The sequence below is a fragment of the Xiphophorus couchianus genome, chromosome 2, assembly GCF_001444195.1.
Source record: "Xiphophorus couchianus chromosome 2, X_couchianus-1.0, whole genome shotgun sequence".
NCBI lineage: Eukaryota > Metazoa > Chordata > Actinopteri > Cyprinodontiformes > Poeciliidae > Xiphophorus > Xiphophorus couchianus.
Window position 1 is genome coordinate 26,722,978 of NC_040229.1, and position 26,918 is coordinate 26,749,895.

A 26,918-nucleotide genomic window follows, 5' to 3' on the forward strand; every position below is an offset into this window, starting at 1 on the left:
TTTGTGGGGGCAAAACATTGAGGGACACTTATTTGTGTCACTTACTTGTGTCCCTCAATGTGAAACATTTTAAAGGCAGCAGCGCCAAAAGGCTTACAGCACCTGGTATTCCCAGGCGGTCTCCCATCCAAGTACTAACCAGGCCCGACCCTGCTTAGCTTCCGAGATCAGACGAGATCGGGCGTTCTTTTTTTTTTTCTCTTTTTTTTATTTCATTCAAAATAAAATTGAAATTAAAATATAATTTTTTACGACAAAACCATATGCACAAATCCCATTGTTAAATAAAACATACGCAAATAAAATAAAAGAACACAATCATTAATTGTAATATACTAAACAACAAAGGTTCAAAAAGACCATCCCTGAAAATAAACACATTTTTTAAGAGGCCCAAACATATTTTCACAAAGTCCCTTGCTGATGCTATTTAATGTTTTAAGATGATTTTGCAATAGTCCTGAAAAAAGCTTCCAACGGTCCACTTTCTTGTTATCATAGAGTTGAAGATTTCTGGAAATGTAGATGGTGTGCCTGGCCAGGGAAAGAATAATGTTACAAAGGTTAAATTGTGTCTTTGTTAGATGTCCGAGAGAAGATACGATTCCAAAAAGTCTGATTGAGTCCCAGTTGTTGTCGTCCGATGTAGAGATGTAGTTGATGATTTGATGGATCTTGTTCCAGAAGAGGGTGCAGCCGGGACAGTGGAGGAACAGGTGCTCTAAAGTCTCGGGGTCTGAAAGACAAACTGTACAGTCTCTGCCATACTTCTCCTTGTTTATCTGGTGCAGGATGACGCCCGTAAAAATTCTTCTGTGTCTTAACAGAAAATCGGTGTTGTTGGCTTGCTGATGACTAAATTTGAGCTGTGTGTTTGACCAAATGTCGTAAACTGGTATACTGGGAAATATTTTTTCCCATTGCTTATGAGCTGTGGGTTCTTTGCTAATGTGTGAAACTAATAAACGGTACCATTGTTTTGTTGTCACTAAACTGATGTTTGTTTTCTTATCACCTATTGATAGAAGGAAAGTCGGGACGTCATCCTGCATCTCCTGATGTCGTCTTCTCCTGCCAATGAACGAGGAGCAGTGGAAAGGCAAAGCAGCCTGGATCTTTGTAGCATGTTTAACTAAGATATATTTTTTATAAGGCGTTCTAGATAATCTGAAAAGGTTGAGTATTTTATTGATATCCACTGATCCCCGATCATTCAGAACCTGCCCAAAAGTGTGAATACCGGCTCTCCTCCAGGACGGGAGACTTAGCATCCTGCCCTCACAGACCACCTCGGGGTTGTTGAAAATCGGCAGCGAGAGACAAGACCTGTACTTGACATGCGTGATGAGTTGAAACCTAATTTTATTCCAGGCTTCAAGACATTCTGTGAATAATTCATTAGACTGTATTAGTTTTGGATCAGAAATTGAACATAGATTATAAATGTTTTTCGTACCAAATGAGATGAGACCGGATAGAAAATAGTCATGCCAAATATGCTTGATAGGAGAAGTTAAGAACTTGGTGATAAGTTTTATCCTCATTGCTTGTTTTTTTGATTGAATGTCAACTAATTTGAGTCCTCCTTCTCTAGGCGGAGCAATCATTGTTTTATGGCTGACTAAATTACTTCTGCTTTTCCAGATGAATAAAGAGATTTGACTGTTAAATTTGTTGAGTATTTGTTTTGGGAGATCATAGACACTGAGCGGATAAATGATTTTAGAGATGATTAAACTGTTTATTATAACTACTTTCCCTTTGATGGTTAATTTCCTTTGATTCCAGAGATTGAGCTGTTTTTGTATTGTGTTTATGATGTTTTTCCAGGTCTCGTCTCTCGCCGCTCTCCACTGCTTACCAAGGTACACACCCAGGACCTTGACTGTGTCCTCCACCTCCCTGAACTTCCACCTTCCCGATGTCCGAGCCGCCCCACCACAATACATTATCTCAGATTTGGTTGTATTAATTTTTGCTCCTGAGGCTGAACCGTACGTTTGTAGATGTTTAATAACCAATTCTAAACTGTTTTCATCTTTGACTGTTATTGAAGTGTCATCTGCAAACTGAAATATTTTACTGTCATTGCCCTGTGGTGATTTTATTCCTTGAATATTTTTATCCTGTCTAATCAGGATGGCGAGGGGCTCAGCCACCAGGCAGTAGAGCAGGGAGGACAGAGGACACCCCTGTCTGACTGACCTATGTAAACGGAAATAATCTGTGAAATGACCATTGCATTTGACCTTACTTTCTGCTTTTGAATATAATAACTGTAACTTGCTGATAAATGATTGACCAAATCCAAATTTATTTAAAACTGCCCATAAGAAGTTATGTTCCACCCTATCAAAAGCTTTTCTAAAATCTATATTTAGAAATATTCCTTGTGAACTGACCATGGACTGGATAGTATGATTTATTGATAACACTGTATCTGAAATGTTTCTTTGAGGAATACCGTAAGCTTGCGATGAACTGATTAAAGTGCCTATTACTGATTTTAACCTGTTTGCTAGTATTTTGGAATATATTTTGTAATCTGTATTTAATAAACTAATGGGTCTGTAGTTTTCCAAGTTATTTCTATCACCCTTGTTTTTGTAAAGAATGGTTATGATTCCTTGGGCGAAGGTCTTGGGCGTGCACCCTGTTTGCTCCATGACAGAAAAAACTCGCAATAGTATTTTACTTATTGGATCTTTGAACTGTTTATAAAATTCAGAAGTAATGCCATCATGTCCAGGACTTTTATTATTATTCAATGAGTTGATAACGTGTTTAATTTCTTCCTCTGTCAAGGGAGCATCACAACAGAGACTGTCTTCCCGAGAGAGTGAGGAATCAATCACACCGACAACCTGATTTATTTTATTTGTAGAAATATTTTCACTTGTAAAAAGATGTGAATAAAAAATCTGAACCGTTTCTAAAATACTTGTTATGTCTGACACCTTTTCTCCCTTCTCATTTAGCAATTCATTTATTGTTGCGTTAGCTTGTTTGCGTTTCTCTTGAGCCAGAAAGAAAGCTGTAGATTTTTCTCCTTCTGTTAAATATTTTGCTTTGCTGCGAATAATGGCTCCTTTACATTTATTTATTTCTATTTGCTCTAGTTGTTTCTTTATTATCAAATAATCTGTTATGTCACTGCTTTGGTCATTTTCTAAAAGATCTAATTCACTATTTAACTTTCTTCTTAAAATGCATTCATTATGGAGTTCTCTCCGTTTTTTCTGTCTGCTATATTTTATGGATAGGTTCTTGAATCTTTGTTTGGCCTGATCCCACCACTCTAGCAGGTTTTCAGTGTGGTCCATTTCTCCACTCAGGGTCTGCAGCAGGATGCCAATCTCACCTCTGTAAGCCTCATCCTGAAGAAGAGCAGCATTCAGACACCAGAGACCCCCATTTCTGATGCCTCTTCCCATCTCAACCTGCAGGAAGGAGTGGTCACTCCAGACGTTATCCCGGATGAGACAGGATGACACCTCGGGGACAAGAGAAGACGAGATCAGGCACAAGTCGAGTCGTGATTGTTTCAGTTTTCCTAAAATGACCTGTTTTCTGGTAAATTGTTTTTTACCTGGGTGAAAAAGTCTCCAAATATCTATCAAACTATTTTGAGTAATAATGTCAAAAAGTGCGTTCCTGCTATAATCCTCAGAAAAAGTGCAATTATTTGAAATGTCAGATTTTGTTAGTGTTATGTTAAAGTCTCCTATTATGATACAATTAGTGACTATCCATTTTCTCAAACCAATAAAGAAATTTTTCCTGTGTGTATCTATGTTTGGTGCATGAATATTTATCAACCTACATGATTTATTATTGTAAAAGAAATCTATTATGATAAGTTTACCCTGCTTATCTTTATGAATTAAGTGACAATTGTTGCACAGACCCTCCCTCATAAAAATGGCAACCCCACCCGCTTGAGTACTTGATGTAGATGAAAACATTTTCCCTTTCCATTTATGTGACATCTCTTTTTCTTTTGAAATATCCCACTTTGTTTCTTGTAGACAGAGTATATCGAACTGCGATTGAAAAATGACTGCGTTCACCTTTTCTTCCCTGTTGAGCCCACGGGCATTAAGCGAGAGAAGGAGCATTAGTGTTAAGTGGAAAAAAGTTGCCATAGTCATTTTTTTGCTTTTCTTTTGGGTTTTGTTGCTAGGCTTGCCAGTCTTTTCCTAGTTTGTATTATTTTTGTAAGATCAAGATCAGGATCCGACTCTACATAGTCCATTATTTTGAGCGTCCGCGGCAAAGCGCTCAGCGGGGTCTGAAAAGACGACAGATGGGTCGGCGATAGAAGCTGCGAGTTTCCTTCGGTTACAGGGGGAAGAGGCGCAGCGACTACTTCCCGCTCCTCTTCGACTGTGTTTTTACCGTTTTTGGATACTTCGCCCATAGCCAGCACACCGGACACCTCCGCGTCCGGCGCTCCGGCCACAGCACTTGGCATGCACTCGCTTAGCTCTTCCTCACCTCCCTCCACCTGCTCATTCTCTTCCACTTCCCCTTCCATTTCGCTTTCCTCTCCGCTCTGCGTATCGGCTTCTTTGAAGTCCGCTGTCAGACCCTGGTCTTGAACATCAGATTCACTTAAGTTGCAAATGCATTTAACTATTTGATTTTGGCAGATTTGACATTTCTTTTCCTGTTTCTTTTCCGAGCATTCTCTCACATAATGCCCCTGGACTCCGCAGAAATGACAGCAAAAATCAGGACAGTCCCTGACAATGTGGCCCGGTTGTAAACATATCCTGCAAACTTTAACCTGTCTATCATGAATAACTCTAAAATATTCTGGACCAAGAGCTGTGTTAAATCTGGCAGAATAAGGCAGAGACTGTACAGTTTCAGTAAATTTGACTTTTACAAACCGTGTTCCATCGGCAATCTTCGTTCCTGGCCACACCCGACGCTTGATTTCTGACATTGCTTTAACTCCCCAAGTATGTAACTTACTTAAAATCTCCTCGTCTGTGATGTAAGCTGGTAACGTTAAGAAGGAGACCACCAGTTCATCATTTATAAGTTCTTTGGCATGTATTGTAGATGATCCCATCTTGAATCCGTCCAAAAGTCTCTTTTTTGCTTTTTCATTGCTTAATGTGATTTCAAATTTCTTGTCCGATAATACTCGACATGCTAATAAACCTCCACACAGAAAGCGTATATTTTTCATCAAATCTAGCACTGAAATCTTTTCTTCTCCCACAACTTCAATCTGGACCGTGTTTTCTTTTTCAAATACTCCAGTCATTTTCACTTGTTCGAAGCTCGTTTCCGTGTTCCTTTCCAAATTGTCCAAAACCGAGGGATCTGTCCGCTTGTTCTTTGACAACTCCATTACAAAAAGGAGAAAGGCCCCTCCCCAACAGTAGAAAACTGTGGGGAGGTAAATCTACAAAATAAAAAAAAAAACACAAAAAAAGGTTCCAAAATCCAAAAAAAAGAACGAAAAAACAGAGCTGCAAGAAAAAATGTTACTCCTACCGCTGTGCAAACAAACAGCTGACTAACGCAAAGTGGGCGTTCTCAAGGTAGTGTGGCCGTAAGCCACAATGTGCTGCCAGCTACAGCTTTTCGTAAAGCAGCAAAGCCAGTTGCCACTTTGTTTCTTTTTGCTTTGATTACACCTCAGTAGGGCTAAGCGTGCTTCTCCGTAGGGTTAGCCGTACTTCTCCGTAGAGTCTCCCGTACTTCTCCGTAGGGTTAGCCGTACTTCTCCGTAGGGGAAGGGACACTTTAAAGGGACACTTAGTTGTGTCCCTCAATGGAAACATTTTAAAGGCAGCAGCACCAAAAGGCTTACAGCACCTGGTATTCCCAGGCGGTCTCCCGTGCTTCTCCGTAGGGTTACTCGTGCTTCTCCGTAGGGTTAAGCGTGCTTCTTTGTGGGGGCAAAACATTGAGGGACACTTATTTGTGTCACTTACTTGTGTCCCTCAATGTGAAACATTTTAAAGGCAGCAGCGCCAAAAGGCTTACAGCACCTGGTATTCCCAGGCGGTCTCCCATCCAAGTACTAACCAGGCCCGACCCTGCTTAGCTTCCGAGATCAGACGAGATCGGGCGTTCTCAAGGTAGTGTGGCCGTAAGCCACAATGTGCTGCCAGCTACAGCTTTTCGTAAAGCAGCAAAGCCAGTTGCCACTTTGTTTCTTTTTGCTTTGATTACACCTCAGTAGGGCTAAGCGTGCTTCTCCGTAGGGTTAGCCGTACTTCTCCGTAGAGTCTCCCGTACTTCTCCGTAGGGTTAGCCGTACTTCTCCGTAGGGGAAGGGACACTTTAAAGGGACACTTAGTTGTGTCCCTCAATGTGAAACATTTTAAAGGCAGCAGCACCAAAAGGCTTACAGCACCTGGTATTCCCAGGCGGTCTCCCGTGCTTCTCCGTAGGGTTACTCGTGCTTCTCCGTAGGGTTAAGCGTGCTTCTTTGTGGGGGCAAAACATTGAGGGACACTTATTTGTGTCACTTACTTGTGTCCCTCAATGTGAAACATTTTAAAGGCAGCAGCGCCAAAAGGCTTACAGCACCTGGTATTCCCAGGCGGTCTCCCATCCAAGTACTAACCAGGCCCGACCCTGCTTAGCTTCCGAGATCAGACGAGATCGGGCGTTCTCAAGGTAGTGTGGCCGTAAGCCACAATGTGCTGCCAGCTACAGCTTTTCGTAAAGCAGCAAAGCCAGTTGCCACTTTGTTTCTTTTTGCTTTGATTACACCTCAGTAGGGCTAAGCGTGCTTCTCCGTAGGGTTAGCCGTACTTCTCCGTAGAGTCTCCCGTACTTCTCCGTAGGGTTAGCCGTACTTCTCCGTAGGGGAAGGGACACTTTAAAGGGACACTTAGTTGTGTCCCTCAATGGGAAACATTTTAAAGGCAGCAGCACCAAAAGGCTTACAGCACCTGGTATTCCCAGGCGGTCTCCCGTGCTTCTCCGTAGGGTTACTCGTGCTTCTCCGTAGGGTTAAGCGTGCTTCTTTGTGGGGGCAAAACATTGAGGGACACTTATTTGTGTCACTTACTTGTGTCCCTCAATGTGAAACATTTTAAAGGCAGCAGCGCCAAAAGGCTTACAGCACCTGGTATTCCCAGGCGGTCTCCCATCCAAGTACTAACCAGGCCCGACCCTGCTTAGCTTCCGAGATCAGACGAGATCGGGCGTTCTCAAGGTAGTGTGGCCGTAAGCCACAATGTGCTGCCAGCTACAGCTTTTCGTAAAGCAGCAAAGCCAGTTGCCACTTTGTTTCTTTTTGCTTTGATTACACCTCAGTAGGGCTAAGCGTGCTTCTCCGTAGGGTTAGCCGTACTTCTCCGTAGAGTCTCCCGTACTTCTCCGTAGGGTTAGCCGTACTTCTCCGTAGGGGAAGGGACACTTTAAAGGGACACTTAGTTGTGTCCCTCAATGTGAAACATTTTAAAGGCAGCAGCACCAAAAGGCTTACAGCACCTGGTATTCCCAGGCGGTCTCCCGTGCTTCTCCGTAGGGTTACTCGTGCTTCTCCGTAGGGTTAAGCGTGCTTCTTTGTGGGGGCAAAACATTGAGGGACACTTATTTGTGTCACTTACTTGTGTCCCTCAATGTGAAACATTTTAAAGGCAGCAGCGCCAAAAGGCTTACAGCACCTGGTATTCCCAGGCGGTCTCCCATCCAAGTACTAACCAGGCCCGACCCTGCTTAGCTTCCGAGATCAGACGAGATCGGGCGTTCTCAAGGTAGTGTGGCCGTAAGCCACAATGTGCTGCCAGCTACAGCTTTTCGTAAAGCAGCAAAGCCAGTTGCCACTTTGTTTCTTTTTGCTTTGATTACACCTCAGTAGGGCTAAGCGTGCTTCTCCGTAGGGTTAGCCGTACTTCTCCGTAGAGTCTCCCGTACTTCTCCGTAGGGTTAGCCGTACTTCTCCGTAGGGGAAGGGACACTTTAAAGGGACACTTAGTTGTGTCCCTCAATGTGAAACATTTTAAAGGCAGCAGCACCAAAAGGCTTACAGCACCTGGTATTCCCAGGCGGTCTCCCGTGCTTCTCCGTAGGGTTACTCGTGCTTCTCCGTAGGGTTAAGCGTGCTTCTTTGTGGGGGCAAAACATTGAGGGACACTTATTTGTGTCACTTACTTGTGTCCCTCAATGTGAAACATTTTAAAGGCAGCAGCGCCAAAAGGCTTACAGCACCTGGTATTCCCAGGCGGTCTCCCATCCAAGTACTAACCAGGCCCGACCCTGCTTAGCTTCCGAGATCAGACGAGATCGGGCGTTCTCAAGGTAGTGTGGCCGTAAGCCACAATGTGCTGCCAGCTACAGCTTTTCGTAAAGCAGCAAAGCCAGTTGCCACTTTGTTTCTTTTTGCTTTGATTACACCTCAGTAGGGCTAAGCGTGCTTCTCCGTAGGGTTAGCCGTACTTCTCCGTAGAGTCTCCCGTACTTCTCCGTAGGGTTAGCCGTACTTCTCCGTAGGGGAAGGGACACTTTAAAGGGACACTTAGTTGTGTCCCTCAATGTGAAACATTTTAAAGGCAGCAGCACCAAAAGGCTTACAGCACCTGGTATTCCCAGGCGGTCTCCCGTGCTTCTCCGTAGGGTTACTCGTGCTTCTCCGTAGGGTTAAGCGTGCTTCTTTGTGGGGGCAAAACATTGAGGGACACTTATTTGTGTCACTTACTTGTGTCCCTCAATGTGAAACATTTTAAAGGCAGCAGCGCCAAAAGGCTTACAGCACCTGGTATTCCCAGGCGGTCTCCCATCCAAGTACTAACCAGGCCCGACCCTGCTTAGCTTCCGAGATCAGACGAGATCGGGCGTTCTTTTTTTTTTTTCTCTTTTTTTTATTTCATTCAAAATAAAATTGAAATTAAAATATAATTTTTTACGACAAAACCATATGCACAAATCCCATTGTTAAATAAAACATACGCAAATAAAATAAAAGAACACAATCATTAATTGTAATATACTAAACAACAAAGGTTCAAAAAGACCATCCCTGAAAATAAACACATTTTTTAAGAGGCCCAAACATATTTTCACAAAGTCCCTTGCTGATGCTATTTAATGTTTTAAGATGATTTTGCAATAGTCCTGAAAAAAGCTTCCAACGGTCCACTTTCTTGTTATCATAGAGTTGAAGATTTCTGGAAATGTAGATGGTGTGCCTGGCCAGGGAAAGAATAATGTTACAAAGGTTAAATTGTGTCTTTGTTAGATGTCCGAGAGAAGATACGATTCCAAAAAGTCTGATCGAGTCCCAGTTGTTGTCGTCCGATGTAGAGATGTAGTTGATGATTTGATGGATCTTGTTCCAGAAGAGGGTGCAGCCGGGACAGTGGAGGAACAGGTGCTCTAAAGTCTCGGGGTCTGAAAGACAAACTGTACAGTCTCTGCCATACTTCTCCTTGTTTATCTGGTGCAGGATGACGCCCGTAAAAATTCTTCTGTGTCTTAACAGAAAATCGGTGTTGTTGGCTTGCTGATGACTAAATTTGAGCTGTGTGTTTGACCAAATGTCGTAAACTGGTATACTGGGAAATATTTTTTCCCATTGCTTATGAGCTGTGGGTTCTTTGCTAATGTGTGAAACTAATAAACGGTACCATTGTTTTGTTGTCACTAAACTGATGTTTGTTTTCTTATCACCTATTGATAGAAGGAAAGTCGGGACGTCATCCTGCATCTCCTGATGTCGTCTTCTCCTGCCAATGAACGAGGAGCAGTGGAAAGGCAAAGCAGCCTGGATCTTTGTAGCATGTTTAACTAAGATATATTTTTTATAAGGCGTTCTAGATAATCTGAAAAGGTTGAGTATTTTATTGATATCCACTGATCCCCGATCATTCAGAACCTGCCCAAAAGTGTGAATACCGGCTCTCCTCCAGGACGGGAGACTTAGCATCCTGCCCTCACAGACCACCTCGGGGTTGTTGAAAATCGGCAGCGAGAGACAAGACCTGTACTTGACATGCGTGATGAGTTGAAACCTAATTTTATTCCAGGCTTCAAGACATTCTGTGAATAATTCATTAGACTGTATTAGTTTTGGATCAGAAATTGAACATAGATTATAAATGTTTTTCGTACCAAATGAGATGAGACCGGATAGAAAATAGTCATGCCAAATATGCTTGATAGGAGAAGTTAAGAACTTGGTGATAAGTTTTATCCTCATTGCTTGTTTTTTTGATTGAATGTCAACTAATTTGAGTCCTCCTTCTCTAGGCGGAGCAATCATTGTTTTATGGCTGACTAAATTACTTCTGCTTTTCCAGATGAATAAAGAGATTTGACTGTTAAATTTGTTGAGTATTTGTTTTGGGAGATCATAGACACTGAGCGGATAAATGATTTTAGAGATGATTAAACTGTTTATTATAACTACTTTCCCTTTGATGGTTAATTTCCTTTGATTCCAGAGATTGAGCTGTTTTTGTATTGTGTTTATGATGTTTTTCCAGGTCTCGTCTCTCGCCGCTCTCCACTGCTTACCAAGGTACACACCCAGGACCTTGACTGTGTCCTCCACCTCCCTGAACTTCCACCTTCCCGATGTCCGAGCCGCCCCACCACAATACATTATCTCAGATTTGGTTGTATTAATTTTTGCTCCTGAGGCTGAACCGTACGTTTGTAGATGTTTAATAACCAATTCTAAACTGTTTTCATCTTTGACTGTTATTGAAGTGTCATCTGCAAACTGAAATATTTTACTGTCATTGCCCTGTGGTGATTTTATTCCTTGAATATTTTTATCCTGTCTAATCAGGATGGCGAGGGGCTCAGCCACCAGGCTGTAGAGCAGGGAGGACAGAGGACACCCCTGTCTGACTGACCTATGTAAACGGAAATAATCTGTGAAATGACCATTGCATTTGACCTTACTTTCTGCTTTTGAATATAATAACTGTAACTTGCTGATAAATGATTGACCAAATCCAAATTTATTTAAAACTGCCCATAAGAAGTTATGTTCCACCCTATCAAAAGCTTTTCTAAAATCTATATTTAGAAATATTCCTTGTGAACTGACCATGGACTGGATAGTATGATTTATTGATAACACTGTATCTGAAATGTTTCTTTGAGGAATACCGTAAGCTTGCGATGAACTGATTAAAGTGCCTATTACTGATTTTAACCTGTTTGCTAGTATTTTGGAATATATTTTGTAATCTGTATTTAATAAACTAATGGGTCTGTAGTTTTCCAAGTTATTTCTATCACCCTTGTTTTTGTAAAGAATGGTTATGATTCCTTGGGCGAAGGTCTTGGGCGTGCACCCTGTTTGCTCCATGACAGAAAAAACTCGCAATAGTATTTTACTTATTGGATCTTTGAACTGTTTATAAAATTCAGAAGTAATGCCATCATGTCCAGGACTTTTATTATTATTCAATGAGTTGATAACGTGTTTAATTTCTTCCTCTGTCAAGGGAGCATCACAACAGAGACTGTCTTCCCGAGAGAGTGAGGAATCAATCACACCGACAACCTGATTTATTTTATTTGTAGAAATATTTTCACTTGTAAAAAGATGTGAATAAAAAATCTGAACCGTTTCTAAAATACTTGTTATGTCTGACACCTTTTCTCCCTTCTCATTTAGCAATTCATTTATTGTTGCGTTAGCTTGTTTGCGTTTCTCTTGAGCCAGAAAGAAAGCTGTAGATTTTTCTCCTTCTGTTAAATATTTTGCTTTGCTGCGAATAATGGCTCCTTTACATTTATTTATTTCTATTTGCTCTAGTTGTTTCTTTATTATCAAATAATCTGTTATGTCACTGCTTTGGTCATTTTCTAAAAGATCTAATTCACTATTTAACTTTCTTCTTAAAATGCATTCATTATGGAGTTCTCTCCGTTTTTTCTGTCTGCTATATTTTATGGATAGGTTCTTGAATCTTTGTTTGGCCTGATCCCACCACTCTAGCAGGTTTTCAGTGTGGTCCATTTCTCCACTCAGGGTCTGCAGCAGGATGCCAATCTCACCTCTGTAAGCCTCATCCTGAAGAAGAGCAGCATTCAGACACCAGAGACCCCCATTTCTGATGCCTCTTCCCATCTCAACCTGCAGGAAGGAGTGGTCACTCCAGACGTTATCCCGGATGAGACAGGATGACACCTCGGGGACAAGAGAAGACGAGATCAGGCACAAGTCGAGTCGTGATTGTTTCAGTTTTCCTAAAATGACCTGTTTTCTGGTAAATTGTTTTTTACCTGGGTGAAAAAGTCTCCAAATATCTATCAAACTATTTTGAGTAATAATGTCAAAAAGTGCGTTCCTGCTATAATCCTCAGAAAAAGTGCAATTATTTGAAATGTCAGATTTTGTTAGTGTTATGTTAAAGTCTCCTATTATGATACAATTAGTGACTATCCATTTTCTCAAACCAATAAAGAAATTTTTCCTGTGTGTATCTATGTTTGGTGCATGAATATTTATCAACCTACATGATTTATTATTGTAAAAGAAATCTATTATGATAAGTTTACCCTGCTTATCTTTATGAATTAAGTGACAATTGTTGCACAGACCCTCCCTCATAAAAATGGCAACCCCACCCGCTTGAGTACTTGATGTAGATGAAAACATTTTCCCTTTCCATTTATGTGACATCTCTTTTTCTTTTGAAATATCCCACTTTGTTTCTTGTAGACAGAGTATATCGAACTGCGATTGAAAAATGACTGCGTTCACCTTTTCTTCCCTGTTGAGCCCACGGGCATTAAGCGAGAGAAGGAGCATTAGTGTTAAGTGGAAAAAAGTTGCCATAGTCATTTTTTTGCTTTTCTTTTGGGTTTTGTTGCTAGGCTTGCCAGTCTTTTCCTAGTTTGTATTATTTTTGTAAGATCAAGATCAGGATCCGACTCTACATAGTCCATTATTTTGAGCGTCCGCGGCAAAGCGCTCAGCGGGGTCTGAAAAGACGACAGATGGGTCGGCGATAGAAGCTGCGAGTTTCCTTCGGTTACAGGGGGAAGAGGCGCAGCGACTACTTCCCGCTCCTCTTCGACTGTGTTTTTACCGTTTTTGGATACTTCGCCCATAGCCAGCACACCGGACACCTCCGCGTCCGGCGCTCCGGCCACAGCACTTGGCATGCACTCGCTTAGCTCTTCCTCACCTCCCTCCACCTGCTCATTCTCTTCCACTTCCCCTTCCATTTCGCTTTCCTCTCCGCTCTGCGTATCGGCTTCTTTGAAGTCCGCTGTCAGACCCTGGTCTTGAACATCAGATTCACTTAAGTTGCAAATGCATTTAACTATTTGATTGTGGCAGATTTGACATTTCTTTTCCTGTTTCTTTTCCGAGCATTCTCTCACATAATGCCCCTGGACTCCGCAGAAATGACAGCAAAAATCAGGACAGTCCCTGACAATGTGGCCCGGTTGTAAACATATCCTGCAAACTTTAACCTGTCTATCATGAATAACTCTAAAATATTCTGGACCAAGAGCTGTGTTAAATCTGGCAGAATAAGGCAGAGACTGTACAGTTTCAGTAAATTTGACTTTTACAAACCGTGTTCCATCGGCAATCTTCGTTCCTGGCCACACCCGACGCTTGATTTCTGACATTGCTTTAACTCCCCAAGTATGTAACTTACTTAAAATCTCCTCGTCTGTGATGTAAGCTGGTAACGTTAAGAAGGAGACCACCAGTTCATCATTTATAAGTTCTTTGGCATGTATTGTAGATGATCCCATCTTGAATCCGTCCAAAAGTCTCTTTTTTGCTTTTTCATTGCTTAATGTGATTTCAAATTTCTTGTCCGATAATACTCGACATGCTAATAAACCTCCACACAGAAAGCGTATATTTTTCATCAAATCTAGCACTGAAATCTTTTCTTCTCCCACAACTTCAATCTGGACCGTGTTTTCTTTTTCAAATACTCCAGTCATTTTCACTTGTTCGAAGCTCGTTTCCGTGTTCCTTTCCAAATTGTCCAAAACCGAGGGATCTGTCCGCTTGTTCTTTGACAACTCCATTACAAAAAGGAGAAAGGCCCCTCCCCAACAGTAGAAAACTGTGGGGAGGTAAATCTACAAAATAAAAAAAAAAACACAAAAAAAGGTTCCAAAATCCAAAAAAAGAACGAAAAAACAGAGCTGCAAGAAAAAATGTTACTCCTACCGCTGTGCAAACAAACAGCTGACTAACGCAAAGTGGGCGTTCTCAAGGTAGTGTGGCCGTAAGCCACAATGTGCTGCCAGCTACAGCTTTTCGTAAAGCAGCAAAGCCAGTTGCCACTTTGTTTCTTTTTGCTTTGATTACACCTCAGTAGGGCTAAGCGTGCTTCTCCGTAGGGTTAGCCGTACTTCTCCGTAGAGTCTCCCGTACTTCTCCGTAGGGTTAGCCGTACTTCTCCGTAGGGGAAGGGACACTTTAAAGGGACACTTAGTTGTGTCCCTCAATGTGAAACATTTTAAAGGCAGCAGCGCCAAAAGGCTTACAGCACCTGGTATTCCCAGGCGGTCTCCCATCCAAGTACTAACCAGGCCCGACCCTGCTTAGCTTCCGAGATCAGACGAGATCGGGCGTTCTCAAGGTAGTGTGGCCGTAAGCCACAATGTGCTGCCAGCTACAGCTTTTCGTAAAGCAGCAAAGCCAGTTGCCACTTTGTTTCTTTTTGCTTTGATTACACCTCAGTAGGGCTAAGCGTGCTTCTCCGTAGGGTTAGCCGTACTTCTCCGTAGAGTCTCCCGTACTTCTCCGTAGGGTTAGCCGTACTTCTCCGTAGGGGAAGGGACACTTTAAAGGGACACTTAGTTGTGTCCCTCAATGTGAAACATTTTAAAGGCAGCAGCACCAAAAGGCTTACAGCACCTGGTATTCCCAGGCGGTCTCCCGTGCTTCTCCGTAGGGTTACTCGTGCTTCTCCGTAGGTTAAGCGTGCTTCTTTGTGGGGGCAAAACATTGAGGGACACTTATTTGTGTCACTTACTTGTGTCCCTCAATGTGAAACATTTTAAAGGCAGCAGCGCCAAAAGGCTTACAGCACCTGGTATTCCCAGGCGGTCTCCCATCCAAGTACTAACCAGGCCCGACCCTGCTTAGCTTCCGAGATCAGACGAGATCGGGCGTTCTTTTTTTTTTTCTCTTTTTTTTATTTCATTCAAAATAAAATTGAAATTAAAATATAATTTTTTACGACAAAACCATATGCACAAATCCCATTGTTAAATAAAACATACGCAAATAAAATAAAAGAACACAATCATTAATTGTAATATACTAAACAACAAAGGTTCAAAAAGACCATCCTTGAAAATAAACACATTTTTTAAGAGGCCCAAACATATTTTCACAAAGTCCCTTGCTGATGCTATTTAATGTTTTAAGATGATTTTGCAATAGTCCTGAAAAAAGCTTCCAACGGTCCACTTTCTTGTTATCATAGAGTTGAAGATTTCTGGAAATGTAGATGGTGTGCCTGGCCAGGGAAAGAATAATGTTACAAAGGTTAAATTGTGTCTTTGTTAGATGTCCGAGAGAAGATACGATTCCAAAAAGTCTGATCGAGTCCCAGTTGTTGTCGTCCGATGTAGAGATGTAGTTGATGATTTGATGGATCTTGTTCCAGAAGAGGGTGCAGCCGGGACAGTGGAGGAACAGGTGCTCTAAAGTCTCGGGGTCTGAAAGACAAACTGTACAGTCTCTGCCATACTTCTCCTTGTTTATCTGGTGCAGGATGACGCCCGTAAAAATTCTTCTGTGTCTTAACAGAAAATCGGTGTTGTTGGCTTGCTGATGACTAAATTTGAGCTGTGTGTTTGACCAAATGTCGTAAACTGGTATACTGGGAAATATTTTTTCCCATTGCTTATGAGCTGTGGGTTCTTTGCTAATGTGTGAAACTAATAAACGGTACCATTGTTTTGTTGTCACTAAACTGATGTTTGTTTTCTTATCACCTATTGATAGAAGGAAAGTCGGGACGTCATCCTGCATCTCCTGATGTCGTCTTCTCCTGCCAATGAACGAGGAGCAGTGGAAAGGCAAAGCAGCCTGGATCTTTGTAGCATGTTTAACTAAGATATATTTTTTATAAGGCGTTCTAGATAATCTGAAAAGGTTGAGTATTTTATTGATATCCACTGATCCCCGATCATTCAGAACCTGCCCAAAAGTGTGAATACCGGCTCTCCTCCAGGACGGGAGACTTAGCATCCTGCCCTCACAGACCACCTCGGGGTTGTTGAAAATCGGCAGCGAGAGACAAGACCTGTACTTGACATGCGTGATGAGTTGAAACCTAATTTTATTCCAGGCTTCAAGACATTCTGTGAATAATTCATTAGACTGTATTAGTTTTGGATCAGAAATTGAACATAGATTATAAATGTTTTTCGTACCAAATGAGATGAGACCGGATAGAAAATAGTCATGCCAAATATGCTTGATAGGAGAAGTTAAGAACTTGGTGATAAGTTTTATCCTCATTGCTTGTTTTTTTGATTGAATGTCAACTAATTTGAGTCCTCCTTCTCTAGGCGGAGCAATCATTGTTTTATGGCTGACTAAATTACTTCTGCTTTTCCAGATGAATAAAGAGATTTGACTGTTAAATTTGTTGAGTATTTGTTTTGGGAGATCATAGACACTGAGCGGATAAATGATTTTAGAGATGATTAAACTGTTTATTATAACTACTTTCCCTTTGATGGTTAATTTCCTTTGATTCCAGAGATTGAGCTGTTTTTGTATTGTGTTTATGATGTTTTTCCAGGTCTCGTCTCTCGCCGCTCTCCACTGCTTACCAAGGTACACACCCAGGACCTTGACTGTGTCCTCCACCTCCCTGAACTTCCACCTTCCCGATGTCCGAGCCGCCCCACCACAATACATTATCTCAGATTTGGTTGTATTAATTTTTGCTCCTGAGGCTGAACCGTACGTTTGTAGATGTTTAATAACCAATTCTAAACTGTTTTCATCTTTGACTGTTATTGAAGTGTCATCTGCAAACTGAAATATTTTACTGTCATTGCCCTGTGGTGATTTTATTCCTTGAATATTTTTATCCTGTCTAATCAGGATGGCGAGGGGCTCAGCCACCAGGCTGTAGAGCAGGGAGGACAGAGGACACCCCTGTCTGACTGACCTATGTAAACGGAAATAATCTGTGAAATGACCATTGCATTTGACCTTACTTTCTGCTTTTGAATATAATAACTGTAACTTGCTGATAAATGATTGACCAAATCCAAATTTATTTAAAACTGCCCATAAGAAGTTATGTTCCACCCTATCAAAAGCTTTTCTAAAATCTATATTTAGAAATATTCCTTGTGAACTGACCATGGACTGGATAGTATGATTTATTGATAACACTGTATCTGAAATGTTTCTTTGAGGAATACCGTAAGCTTGCGATGAACTGATTAAAGTGCCTATTACTGATTTTAACCTGTTTGCTAGTATTTTGGAATATATTTTGTAATCTGTATTTAATAAACTAATGGGTCTGTAGTTTTCCAAGTTATTTCTATCACCCTTGTTTTTGTAAAGAATGGTTATGATTCCTTGGGCGAAGGTCTTGGGCGTGCACCCTGTTTGCTCCATGACAGAAAAAACTCGCAATAGTATTTTACTTATTGGATCTTTGAACTGTTTATAAAATTCAGAAGTAATGCCATCATGTCCAGGACTTTTATTATTATTCAATGAGTTGATAACGTGTTTAATTTCTTCCTCTGTCAAGGGAGCATCACAACAGAGACTGTCTTCCCGAGAGAGTGAGGAATCAATCACACCGACAACCTGATTTATTTTATTTGTAGAAATATTTTCACTTGTAAAAAGATGTGAATAAAAAATCTGAACCGTTTCTAAAATACTTGTTATGTCTGACACCTTTTCTCCCTTCTCATTTAGCAATTCATTTATTGTTGCGTTAGCTTGTTTGCGTTTCTCTTGAGCCAGAAAGAAAGCTGTAGATTTTTCTCCTTCTGTTAAATATTTTGCTTTGCTGCGAATAATGGCTCCTTTACATTTATTTATTTCTATTTGCTCTAGTTGTTTCTTTATTATCAAATAATCTGTTATGTCACTGCTTTGGTCATTTTCTAAAAGATCTAATTCACTATTTAACTTTCTTCTTAAAATGCATTCATTATGGAGTTCTCTCCGTTTTTTCTGTCTGCTATATTTTATGGATAGGTTCTTGAATCTTTGTTTGGCCTGATCCCACCACTCTAGCAGGTTTTCAGTGTGATCCATTTCTCCACTCAGGGTCTGCAGCAGGATGCCAATCTCACCTCTGTAAGCCTCATCCTGAAGAAGAGCAGCATTCAGACACCAGAGACCCCCATTTCTGATGCCTCTTCCCATCTCAACCTGCAGGAAGGAGTGGTCACTCCAGACGTTATCCCGGATGAGACAGGATGACACCTCGGGGACAAGAGAAGACGAGATCAGGCACAAGTCGAGTCGTGATTGTTTCAGTTTTCCTAAAATGACCTGTTTTCTGGTAAATTGTTTTTTACCTGGGTGAAAAAGTCTCCAAATATCTATCAAACTATTTTGAGTAATAATGTCAAAAAGTGCGTTCCTGCTATAATCCTCAGAAAAAGTGCAATTATTTGAAATGTCAGATTTTGTTAGTGTTATGTTAAAGTCTCCTATTATGATACAATTAGTGACTATCCATTTTCTCAAACCAATAAAGAAATTTTTCCTGTGTGTATCTATGTTTGGTGCATGAATATTTATCAACCTACATGATTTATTATTGTAAAAGAAATCTATTATGATAAGTTTACCCTGCTTATCTTTATGAATTAAGTGACAATTGTTGCACAGACCCTCCCTCATAAAAATGGCAACCCCACCCGCTTGAGTACTTGATGTAGATGAAAACATTTTCCCTTTCCATTTATGTGACATCTCTTTTTCTTTTGAAATATCCCACTTTGTTTCTTGTAGACAGAGTATATCGAACTGCGATTGAAAAATGACTGCGTTCACCTTTTCTTCCCTGTTGAGCCCACGGGCATTAAGCGAGAGAAGGAGCATTAGTGTTAAGTGGAAAAAAGTTGCCATAGTCATTTTTTTGCTTTTCTTTTGGGTTTTGTTGCTAGGCTTGCCAGTCTTTTCCTAGTTTGTATTATTTTTGTAAGATCAAGATCAGGATCCGACTCTACATAGTCCATTATTTTGAGCGTCCGCGGCAAAGCGCTCAGCGGGGTCTGAAAAGACGACAGATGGGTCGGCGATAGAAGCTGCGAGTTTCCTTCGGTTACAGGGGGAAGAGGCGCAGCGACTACTTCCCGCTCCTCTTCGACTGTGTTTTTACCGTTTTTGGATACTTCGCCCATAGCCAGCACACCGGACACCTCCGCGTCCGGCGCTCCGGCCACAGCACTTGGCATGCACTCGCTTAGCTCTTCCTCACCTCCCTCCACCTGCTCATTCTCTTCCACTTCCCCTTCCATTTCGCTTTCCTCTCCGCTCTGCGTATCGGCTTCTTTGAAGTCCGCTGTCAGACCCTGGTCTTGAACATCAGATTCACTTAAGTTGCAAATGCATTTAACTATTTGATTGTGGCAGATTTGACATTTCTTTTCCTGTTTCTTTTCCGAGCATTCTCTCACATAATGCCCCTGGACTCCGCAGAAATGACAGCAAAAATCAGGACAGTCCCTGACAATGTGGCCCGGTTGTAAACATATCCTGCAAACTTTAACCTGTCTATCATGAATAACTCTAAAATATTCTGGACCAAGAGCTGTGTTAAATCTGGCAGAATAAGGCAGAGACTGTACAGTTTCAGTAAATTTGACTTTTACAAACCGTGTTCCATCGGCAATCTTCGTTCCTGGCCACACCCGACGCTTGATTTCTGACATTGCTTTAACTCCCCAAGTATGTAACTTACTTAAAATCTCCTCGTCTGTGATGTAAGCTGGTAACGTTAAGAAGGAGACCACCAGTTCATCATTTATAAGTTCTTTGGCATGTATTGTAGATGATCCCATCTTGAATCCGTCCAAAAGTCTCTTTTTTGCTTTTTCATTGCTTAATGTGATTTCAAATTTCTTGTCCGATAATACTCGACATGCTAATAAACCTCCACACAGAAAGCGTATATTTTTCATCAAATCTAGCACTGAAATCTTTTCTTCTCCCACAACTTCAATCTGGACCGTGTTTTCTTTTTCAAATACTCCAGTCATTTTCACTTGTTCGAAGCTCGTTTCCGTGTTCCTTTCCAAATTGTCCAAAACCGAGGGATCTGTCCGCTTGTTCTTTGACAACTCCATTACAAAAAGGAGAAAGGCCCCTCCCCAACAGTAGAAAACTGTGGGGAGGTAAATCTACAAAATAAAAAAAAAAACACAAAAAAAGGTTCCAAAATCCAAAAAAAAGAACGAAAAAACAGAGCTGCAAGAAAAAATGTTACTCCTACCGCTGCGCAAACAAACAGCTGACTAACGCAAAGTGGGCGTTCTCAAGGTAGTGTGGCCGTAAGCCACAATGTGCTGCCAGCTACAGCTTTTCGTAAAGCAGCAAAGCCAGTTGCCACTTTGTTTCTTTTTGCTTTGATTACACCTCAGTAGGGCTAAGCGTGCTTCTCCGTAGGGTTAGCCGTACTTCTCCGTAGGGTTAGCCGTACTTCTCCGTAGGGGAAGGGACACTTTAAAGGGACACTTAGTTGTGTCCCTCAATGTGAAACATTTTAAAGGCAGCAGCACCAAAAGGCTTACAGCACCTGGTATTCCCAGGCGGTCTCCCGTGCTTCTCCGTAGGGTTACTCGTGCTTCTCCGTACGGTTAAGCGTGCTTCTTTGTGGGGGCAAAACATTGAGGGACACTTATTTGTGTCACTTACTTGTGTCCCTCAATGTGAAACATTTTAAAGGCAGCAGCGCCAAAAGGCTTACAGCACCTGGTATTCCCAGGCGGTCTCCCATCCAAGTACTAACCAGGCCCGACCCTGCTTAGCTTCCGAGATCAGACGAGATCGGGCGTTCTCAAGGTAGTGTGGCCGTAAGCCACAATGTGCTGCCAGCTACAGCTTTTCGTAAAGCAGCAAAGCCAGTTGCCACTTTGTTTCTTTTTGCTTTGATTACACCTCAGTAGGGCTAAGCGTGCTTCTCCGTAGGGTTAGCCGTACTTCTCCGTAGAGTCTCCCGTACTTCTCCGTAGGGTTAGCCGTACTTCTCCGTAGGGGAAGGGACACTTTAAAGGGACACTTAGTTGTGTCCCTCAATGGGAAACATTTTAAAGGCAGCAGCACCAAAAGGCTTACAGCACCTGGTATTCCCAGGCGGTCTCCCGTGCTTCTCCGTAGGGTTACTCGTGCTTCTCCGTAGGGTTAAGCGTGCTTCTTTGTGGGGGCAAAACATTGAGGGACACTTATTTGTGTCACTTACTTGTGTCCCTCAATGTGAAACATTTTAAAGGCAGCAGCGCCAAAAGGCTTACAGCACCTGGTATTCCCAGGCGGTCTCCCATCCAAGTACTAACCAGGCCCGACCCTGCTTAGCTTCCGAGATCAGACGAGATCGGGCGTTCTCAAGGTAGTGTGGCCGTAAGCCACAATGTGCTGCCAGCTACAGCTTTTCGTAAAGCAGCAAAGCCAGTTGCCACTTTGTTTCTTTTTGCTTTGATTACACCTCAGTAGGGCTAAGCGTGCTTCTCCGTAGGGTTAGCCGTACTTCTCCGTAGAGTCTCCCGTACTTCTCCGTAGGGTTAGCCGTACTTCTCCGTAGGGGAAGGGACACTTTAAAGGGACACTTAGTTGTGTCCCTCAATGTGAAACATTTTAAAGGCAGCAGCACCAAAAGGCTTACAGCACCTGGTATTCCCAGGCGGTCTCCCGTGCTTCTCCGTAGGGTTACTCGTGCTTCTCCGTACGGTTAAGCGTGCTTCTTTGTGGGGGCAAAACATTGAGGGACACTTATTTGTGTCACTTACTTGTGTCCCTCAATGTGAAACATTTTAAAGGCAGCAGCGCCAAAAGGCTTACAGCACCTGGTATTCCCAGGCGGTCTCCCATCCAAGTACTAACCAGGCCCGACCCTGCTTAGCTTCCGAGATCAGACGAGATCGGGCGTTCTCAAGGTAGTGTGGCCGTAAGCCACAATGTGCTGCAAGCTACAGCTTTTCATAAAGCAGCAAAGCCAGTTGCCACTTTGTTTCTTTTTGCTTTGATTACACCTCAGTAGGGCTAAGAGTGCTTCTCCGTAGGGTTAGCCGTACTTCTCCGTAGAGTCTCCCGTACTTCTCCGTAGGGTTAGCCGTACTTCTCCGTAGGGGAAGGGACACTTTAAAGGGACACTTAGTTGTGTCCCTCAATGTGAAACATTTTAAAGGCAGCAGCACCAAAAGGCTTACAGCACCTGGTATTCCCAGGCGGTCTCCCGTGCTTCTCCGTAGGGTTACTCGTGCTTCTCCGTAGGGTTAAGCGTGCTTCTTTGTGGGGGCAAAACATTGAGGGACACTTATTTGTGTCACTTACTTGTGTCCCTCAATGTGAAACATTTTAAAGGCAGCAGCGCCAAAAGGCTTACAGCACCTGGTATTCCCAGGCGGTCTCCCATCCAAGTACTAACCAGGCCCGACCCTGCTTAGCTTCCGAGATCAGACGAGATCGGGCGTTCTTTTTTTTTTTTTTTTCTTTTTTTTATTTCATTCAAAATAAAATTGAAATTAAAATATAATTTTTTACGACAAAACCATATGCACAAATCCCATTGTTAAATAAAACATACGCAAATAAAATAAAAGAACACAATCATTAATTGTAATATACTAAACAACAAAGGTTCAAAAAGACCATCCTTGAAAATAAACACATTTTTTAAGAGGCCCAAACATATTTTCACAAAGTCCCTTGCTGATGCTATTTAATGTTTTAAGATGATTTTGCAATAGTCCTGAAAAAAGCTTCCAACGGTCCACTTTCTTGTTATCATAGAGTTGAAGATTTCTGGAAATGTAGATGGTGTGCCTGGCCAGGGAAAGAATAATGTTACAAAGGTTAAATTGTGTCTTTGTTAGATGTCCGAGAGAAGATACGATTCCAAAAAGTCTGATCGAGTCCCAGTTGTTGTCGTCCGATGTAGAGATGTAGTTGATGATTTGATGGATCTTGTTCCAGAAGAGGGTGCAGCCGGGACAGTGGAGGAACAGGTGCTCTAAAGTCTCGGGGTCTGAAAGACAAACTGTACAGTCTCTGCCATACTTCTCCTTGTTTATCTGGTGCAGGATGACGCCCGTAAAAATTCTTCTGTGTCTTAACAGAAAATCGGTGTTGTTGGCTTGCTGATGACTAAATTTGAGCTGTGTGTTTGACCAAATGTCGTAAACTGGTATACTGGGAAATATTTTTTCCCATTGCTTATGAGCTGTGGGTTCTTTGCTAATGTGTGAAACTAATAAACGGTACCATTGTTTTGTTGTCACTAAACTGATGTTTGTTTTCTTATCACCTATTGATAGAAGGAAAGTCGGGACGTCATCCTGCATCTCCTGATGTCGTCTTCTCCTGCCAATGAACGAGGAGCAGTGGAAAGGCAAAGCAGCCTGGATCTTTGTAGCATGTTTAACTAAGATATATTTTTTATAAGGCGTTCTAGATAATCTGAAAAGGTTGAGTATTTTATTGATATCCACTGATCCCCGATCATTCAGAACCTGCCCAAAAGTGTGAATACCGGCTCTCCTCCAGGACGGGAGACTTAGCATCCTGCCCTCACAGACCACCTCGGGGTTGTTGAAAATCGGCAGCGAGAGACAAGACCTGTACTTGACATGCGTGATGAGTTGAAACCTAATTTTATTCCAGGCTTCAAGACATTCTGTGAATAATTCATTAGACTGTATTAGTTTTGGATCAGAAATTGAACATAGATTATAAATGTTTTTCGTACCAAATGAGATGAGACCGGATAGAAAATAGTCATGCCAAATATGCTTGATAGGAGAAGTTAAGAACTTGGTGATAAGTTTTATCCTCATTGCTTGTTTTTTTGATTGAATGTCAACTAATTTGAGTCCTCCTTCTCTAGGCGGAGCAATCATTGTTTTATGGCTGACTAAATTACTTCTGCTTTTCCAGATGAATAAAGAGATTTGACTGTTAAATTTGTTGAGTATTTGTTTTGGGAGATCATAGACACTGAGCGGATAAATGATTTTAGAGATGATTAAACTGTTTATTATAACTACTTTCCCTTTGATGGTTAATTTCCTTTGATTCCAGAGATTGAGCTGTTTTTGTATTGTGTTTATGATGTTTTTCCAGGTCTCGTCTCTCGCCGCTCTCCACTGCTTACCAAGGTACACACCCAGGACCTTGACTGTGTCCTCCACCTCCCTGAACTTCCACCTTCCCGATGTCCGAGCCGCCCCACCACAATACATTATCTCAGATTTGGTTGTATTAATTTTTGCTCCTGAGGCTGAACCGTACGTTTGTAGATGTTTAATAACCAATTCTAAACTGTTTTCATCTTTGACTGTTATTGAAGTGTCATCTGCAAACTGAAATATTTTACTGTCATTGCCCTGTGGTGATTTTATTCCTTGAATATTTTTATCCTGTCTAATCAGGATGGCGAGGGGCTCAGCCACCAGGCAGTAGAGCAGGGAGGACAGAGGACACCCCTGTCTGACTGACCTATGTAAACGGAAATAATCTGTGAAATGACCATTGCATTTGACCTTACTTTCTGCTTTTGAATATAATAACTGTAACTTGCTGATAAATGATTGACCAAATCCAAATTTATTTAAAACTGCCCATAAGAAGTTATGTTCCACCCTATCAAAAGCTTTTCTAAAATCTATATTTAGAAATATTCCTTGTGAACTGACCATGGACTGGATAGTATGATTTATTGATAACACTGTATCTGAAATGTTTCTTTGAGGAATACCGTAAGCTTGCGATGAACTGATTAAAGTGCCTATTACTGATTTTAACCTGTTTGCTAGTATTTTGGAATATATTTTGTAATCTGTATTTAATAAACTAATGGGTCTGTAGTTTTCCAAGTTATTTCTATCACCCTTGTTTTTGTAAAGAATGGTTATGATTCCTTGGGCGAAGGTCTTGGGCGTGCACCCTGTTTGCTCCATGACAGAAAAAACTCGCAATAGTATTTTACTTATTGGATCTTTGAACTGTTTATAAAATTCAGAAGTAATGCCATCATGTCCAGGACTTTTATTATTATTCAATGAGTTGATAACGTGTTTAATTTCTTCCTCTGTCAAGGGAGCATCACAACAGAGACTGTCTTCCCGAGAGAGTGAGGAATCAATCACACCGACAACCTGATTTATTTTATTTGTAGAAATATTTTCACTTGTAAAAAGATGTGAATAAAAAATCTGAACCGTTTCTAAAATACTTGTTATGTCTGACACCTTTTCTCCCTTCTCATTTAGCAATTCATTTATTGTTGCGTTAGCTTGTTTGCGTTTCTCTTGAGCCAGAAAGAAAGCTGTAGATTTTTCTCCTTCTGTTAAATATTTTGCTTTGCTGCGAATAATGGCTCCTTTACATTTATTTATTTCTATTTGCTCTAGTTGTTTCTTTATTATCAAATAATCTGTTATGTCACTGCTTTGGTCATTTTCTAAAAGATCTAATTCACTATTTAACTTTCTTCTTAAAATGCATTCATTATGGAGTTCTCTCCGTTTTTTCTGTCTGCTATATTTTATGGATAGGTTCTTGAATCTTTGTTTGGCCTGATCCCACCACTCTAGCAGGTTTTCAGTGTGGTCCATTTCTCCACTCAGGGTCTGCAGCAGGATGCCAATCTCACCTCTGTAAGCCTCATCCTGAAGAAGAGCAGCATTCAGACACCAGAGACCCCCATTTCTGATGCCTCTTCCCATCTCAACCTGCAGGAAGGAGTGGTCACTCCAGACGTTATCCCGGATGAGACAGGATGACACCTCGGGGACAAGAGAAGACGAGATCAGGCACAAGTCGAGTCGTGATTGTTTCAGTTTTCCTAAAATGACCTGTTTTCTGGTAAATTGTTTTTTACCTGGGTGAAAAAGTCTCCAAATATCTATCAAACTATTTTGAGTAATAATGTCAAAAAGTGCGTTCCTGCTATAATCCTCAGAAAAAGTGCAATTATTTGAAATGTCAGATTTTGTTAGTGTTATGTTAAAGTCTCCTATTATGATACAATTAGTGACTATCCATTTTCTCAAACCAATAAAGAAATTTTTCCTGTGTGTATCTATGTTTGGTGCATGAATATTTATCAACCTACATGATTTATTATTGTAAAAGAAATCTATTATGATAAGTTTACCCTGCTTATCTTTATGAATTAAGTGACAATTGTTGCACAGACCCTCCCTCATAAAAATGGCAACCCCACCCGCTTGAGTACTTGATGTAGATGAAAACATTTTCCCTTTCCATTTATGTGACATCTCTTTTTCTTTTGAAATATCCCACTTTGTTTCTTGTAGACAGAGTATATCGAACTGCGATTGAAAAATGACTGCGTTCACCTTTTCTTCCCTGTTGAGCCCACGGGCATTAAGCGAGAGAAGGAGCATTAGTGTTAAGTGGAAAAAAGTTGCCATAGTCATTTTTTTGCTTTTCTTTTGGGTTTTGTTGCTAGGCTTGCCAGTCTTTTCCTAGTTTGTATTATTTTTGTAAGATCAAGATCAGGATCCGACTCTACATAGTCCATTATTTTGAGCGTCCGCGGCAAAGCGCTCAGCGGGGTCTGAAAAGACGACAAATGGGTCGGCGATAGAAGCTGCGAGTTTCCTTCGGTTACAGGGGGAAGAGGCGCAGCGACTACTTCCCGCTCCTCTTCGACTGTGTTTTTACCGTTTTTGGATACTTCGCCCATAGCCAGCACACCGGACACCTCCGCGTCCGGCGCTCCGGCCACAGCACTTGGCATGCACTCGCTTAGCTC

At 41.5% G+C, this 26,918-nt stretch overlaps 2 protein-coding genes and 9 non-coding genes across 11 annotated transcripts; all 11 read right to left on the bottom strand.

The window, feature by feature from the left end:
• Window positions 1-516: 516 nt before the first annotated feature.
• Window positions 517-5,455, bottom strand: LOC114160523 (uncharacterized). The gene is made up of 2 exons (XM_028043163.1): window positions 3,362-5,455; window positions 517-736 (listed from the first exon to the last, which is right to left on the bottom strand). The coding sequence occupies exon 1, from the start codon at window positions 5,363-5,365 to the stop codon at window positions 4,148-4,150; it is 1,218 nt and encodes a 405-aa protein (XP_027898964.1). The 5' UTR covers window positions 5,366-5,455; the 3' UTR covers window positions 517-736; window positions 3,362-4,147.
• Window positions 5,456-5,999: 544 nt separating this feature from the next.
• On the bottom strand, window positions 6,000-6,118 carry LOC114137641 (5S ribosomal RNA). Its single transcript, XR_003594048.1, has one exon. It is a non-coding gene; the product is annotated as a 5S ribosomal RNA (ribosomal RNA).
• A 425-nt stretch (window positions 6,119-6,543) lies between these two features.
• LOC114137646 (5S ribosomal RNA) lies at window positions 6,544-6,662 on the bottom strand. The gene has a single exon (XR_003594050.1). It is a non-coding gene; the product is annotated as a 5S ribosomal RNA (ribosomal RNA).
• A 425-nt stretch (window positions 6,663-7,087) lies between these two features.
• Window positions 7,088-7,206, bottom strand: LOC114137652 (5S ribosomal RNA). Its single transcript, XR_003594053.1, has one exon. It is a non-coding gene; the product is annotated as a 5S ribosomal RNA (ribosomal RNA).
• A 425-nt stretch (window positions 7,207-7,631) lies between these two features.
• LOC114137658 (5S ribosomal RNA) lies at window positions 7,632-7,750 on the bottom strand. The gene has a single exon (XR_003594055.1). It is a non-coding gene; the product is annotated as a 5S ribosomal RNA (ribosomal RNA).
• A 425-nt stretch (window positions 7,751-8,175) lies between these two features.
• Window positions 8,176-8,294, bottom strand: LOC114137663 (5S ribosomal RNA). Its single transcript, XR_003594058.1, has one exon. It is a non-coding gene; the product is annotated as a 5S ribosomal RNA (ribosomal RNA).
• Window positions 8,295-14,453: 6,159 nt separating this feature from the next.
• On the bottom strand, window positions 14,454-14,572 carry LOC114137667 (5S ribosomal RNA). Its single transcript, XR_003594059.1, has one exon. It is a non-coding gene; the product is annotated as a 5S ribosomal RNA (ribosomal RNA).
• Window positions 14,573-15,342: 770 nt separating this feature from the next.
• LOC114160518 (uncharacterized) lies at window positions 15,343-20,527 on the bottom strand. Its single transcript, XM_028043149.1, has 2 exons — window positions 18,268-20,527; window positions 15,343-15,642 (listed from the first exon to the last, which is right to left on the bottom strand). Exon 1 carries the CDS (start codon window positions 20,269-20,271, stop codon window positions 19,054-19,056), a length of 1,218 nt encoding a protein of 405 aa, XP_027898950.1. The 5' UTR covers window positions 20,272-20,527; the 3' UTR covers window positions 15,343-15,642; window positions 18,268-19,053.
• Window positions 20,528-20,884: 357 nt separating this feature from the next.
• LOC114137672 (5S ribosomal RNA) lies at window positions 20,885-21,003 on the bottom strand. Its single transcript, XR_003594060.1, has one exon. It is a non-coding gene; the product is annotated as a 5S ribosomal RNA (ribosomal RNA).
• A 425-nt stretch (window positions 21,004-21,428) lies between these two features.
• Window positions 21,429-21,547, bottom strand: LOC114137676 (5S ribosomal RNA). Its single transcript, XR_003594061.1, has one exon. It is a non-coding gene; the product is annotated as a 5S ribosomal RNA (ribosomal RNA).
• Window positions 21,548-21,972: 425 nt separating this feature from the next.
• Window positions 21,973-22,091, bottom strand: LOC114137684 (5S ribosomal RNA). Its single transcript, XR_003594066.1, has one exon. It is a non-coding gene; the product is annotated as a 5S ribosomal RNA (ribosomal RNA).
• Window positions 22,092-26,918: the final 4,827 nt, after the last annotated feature.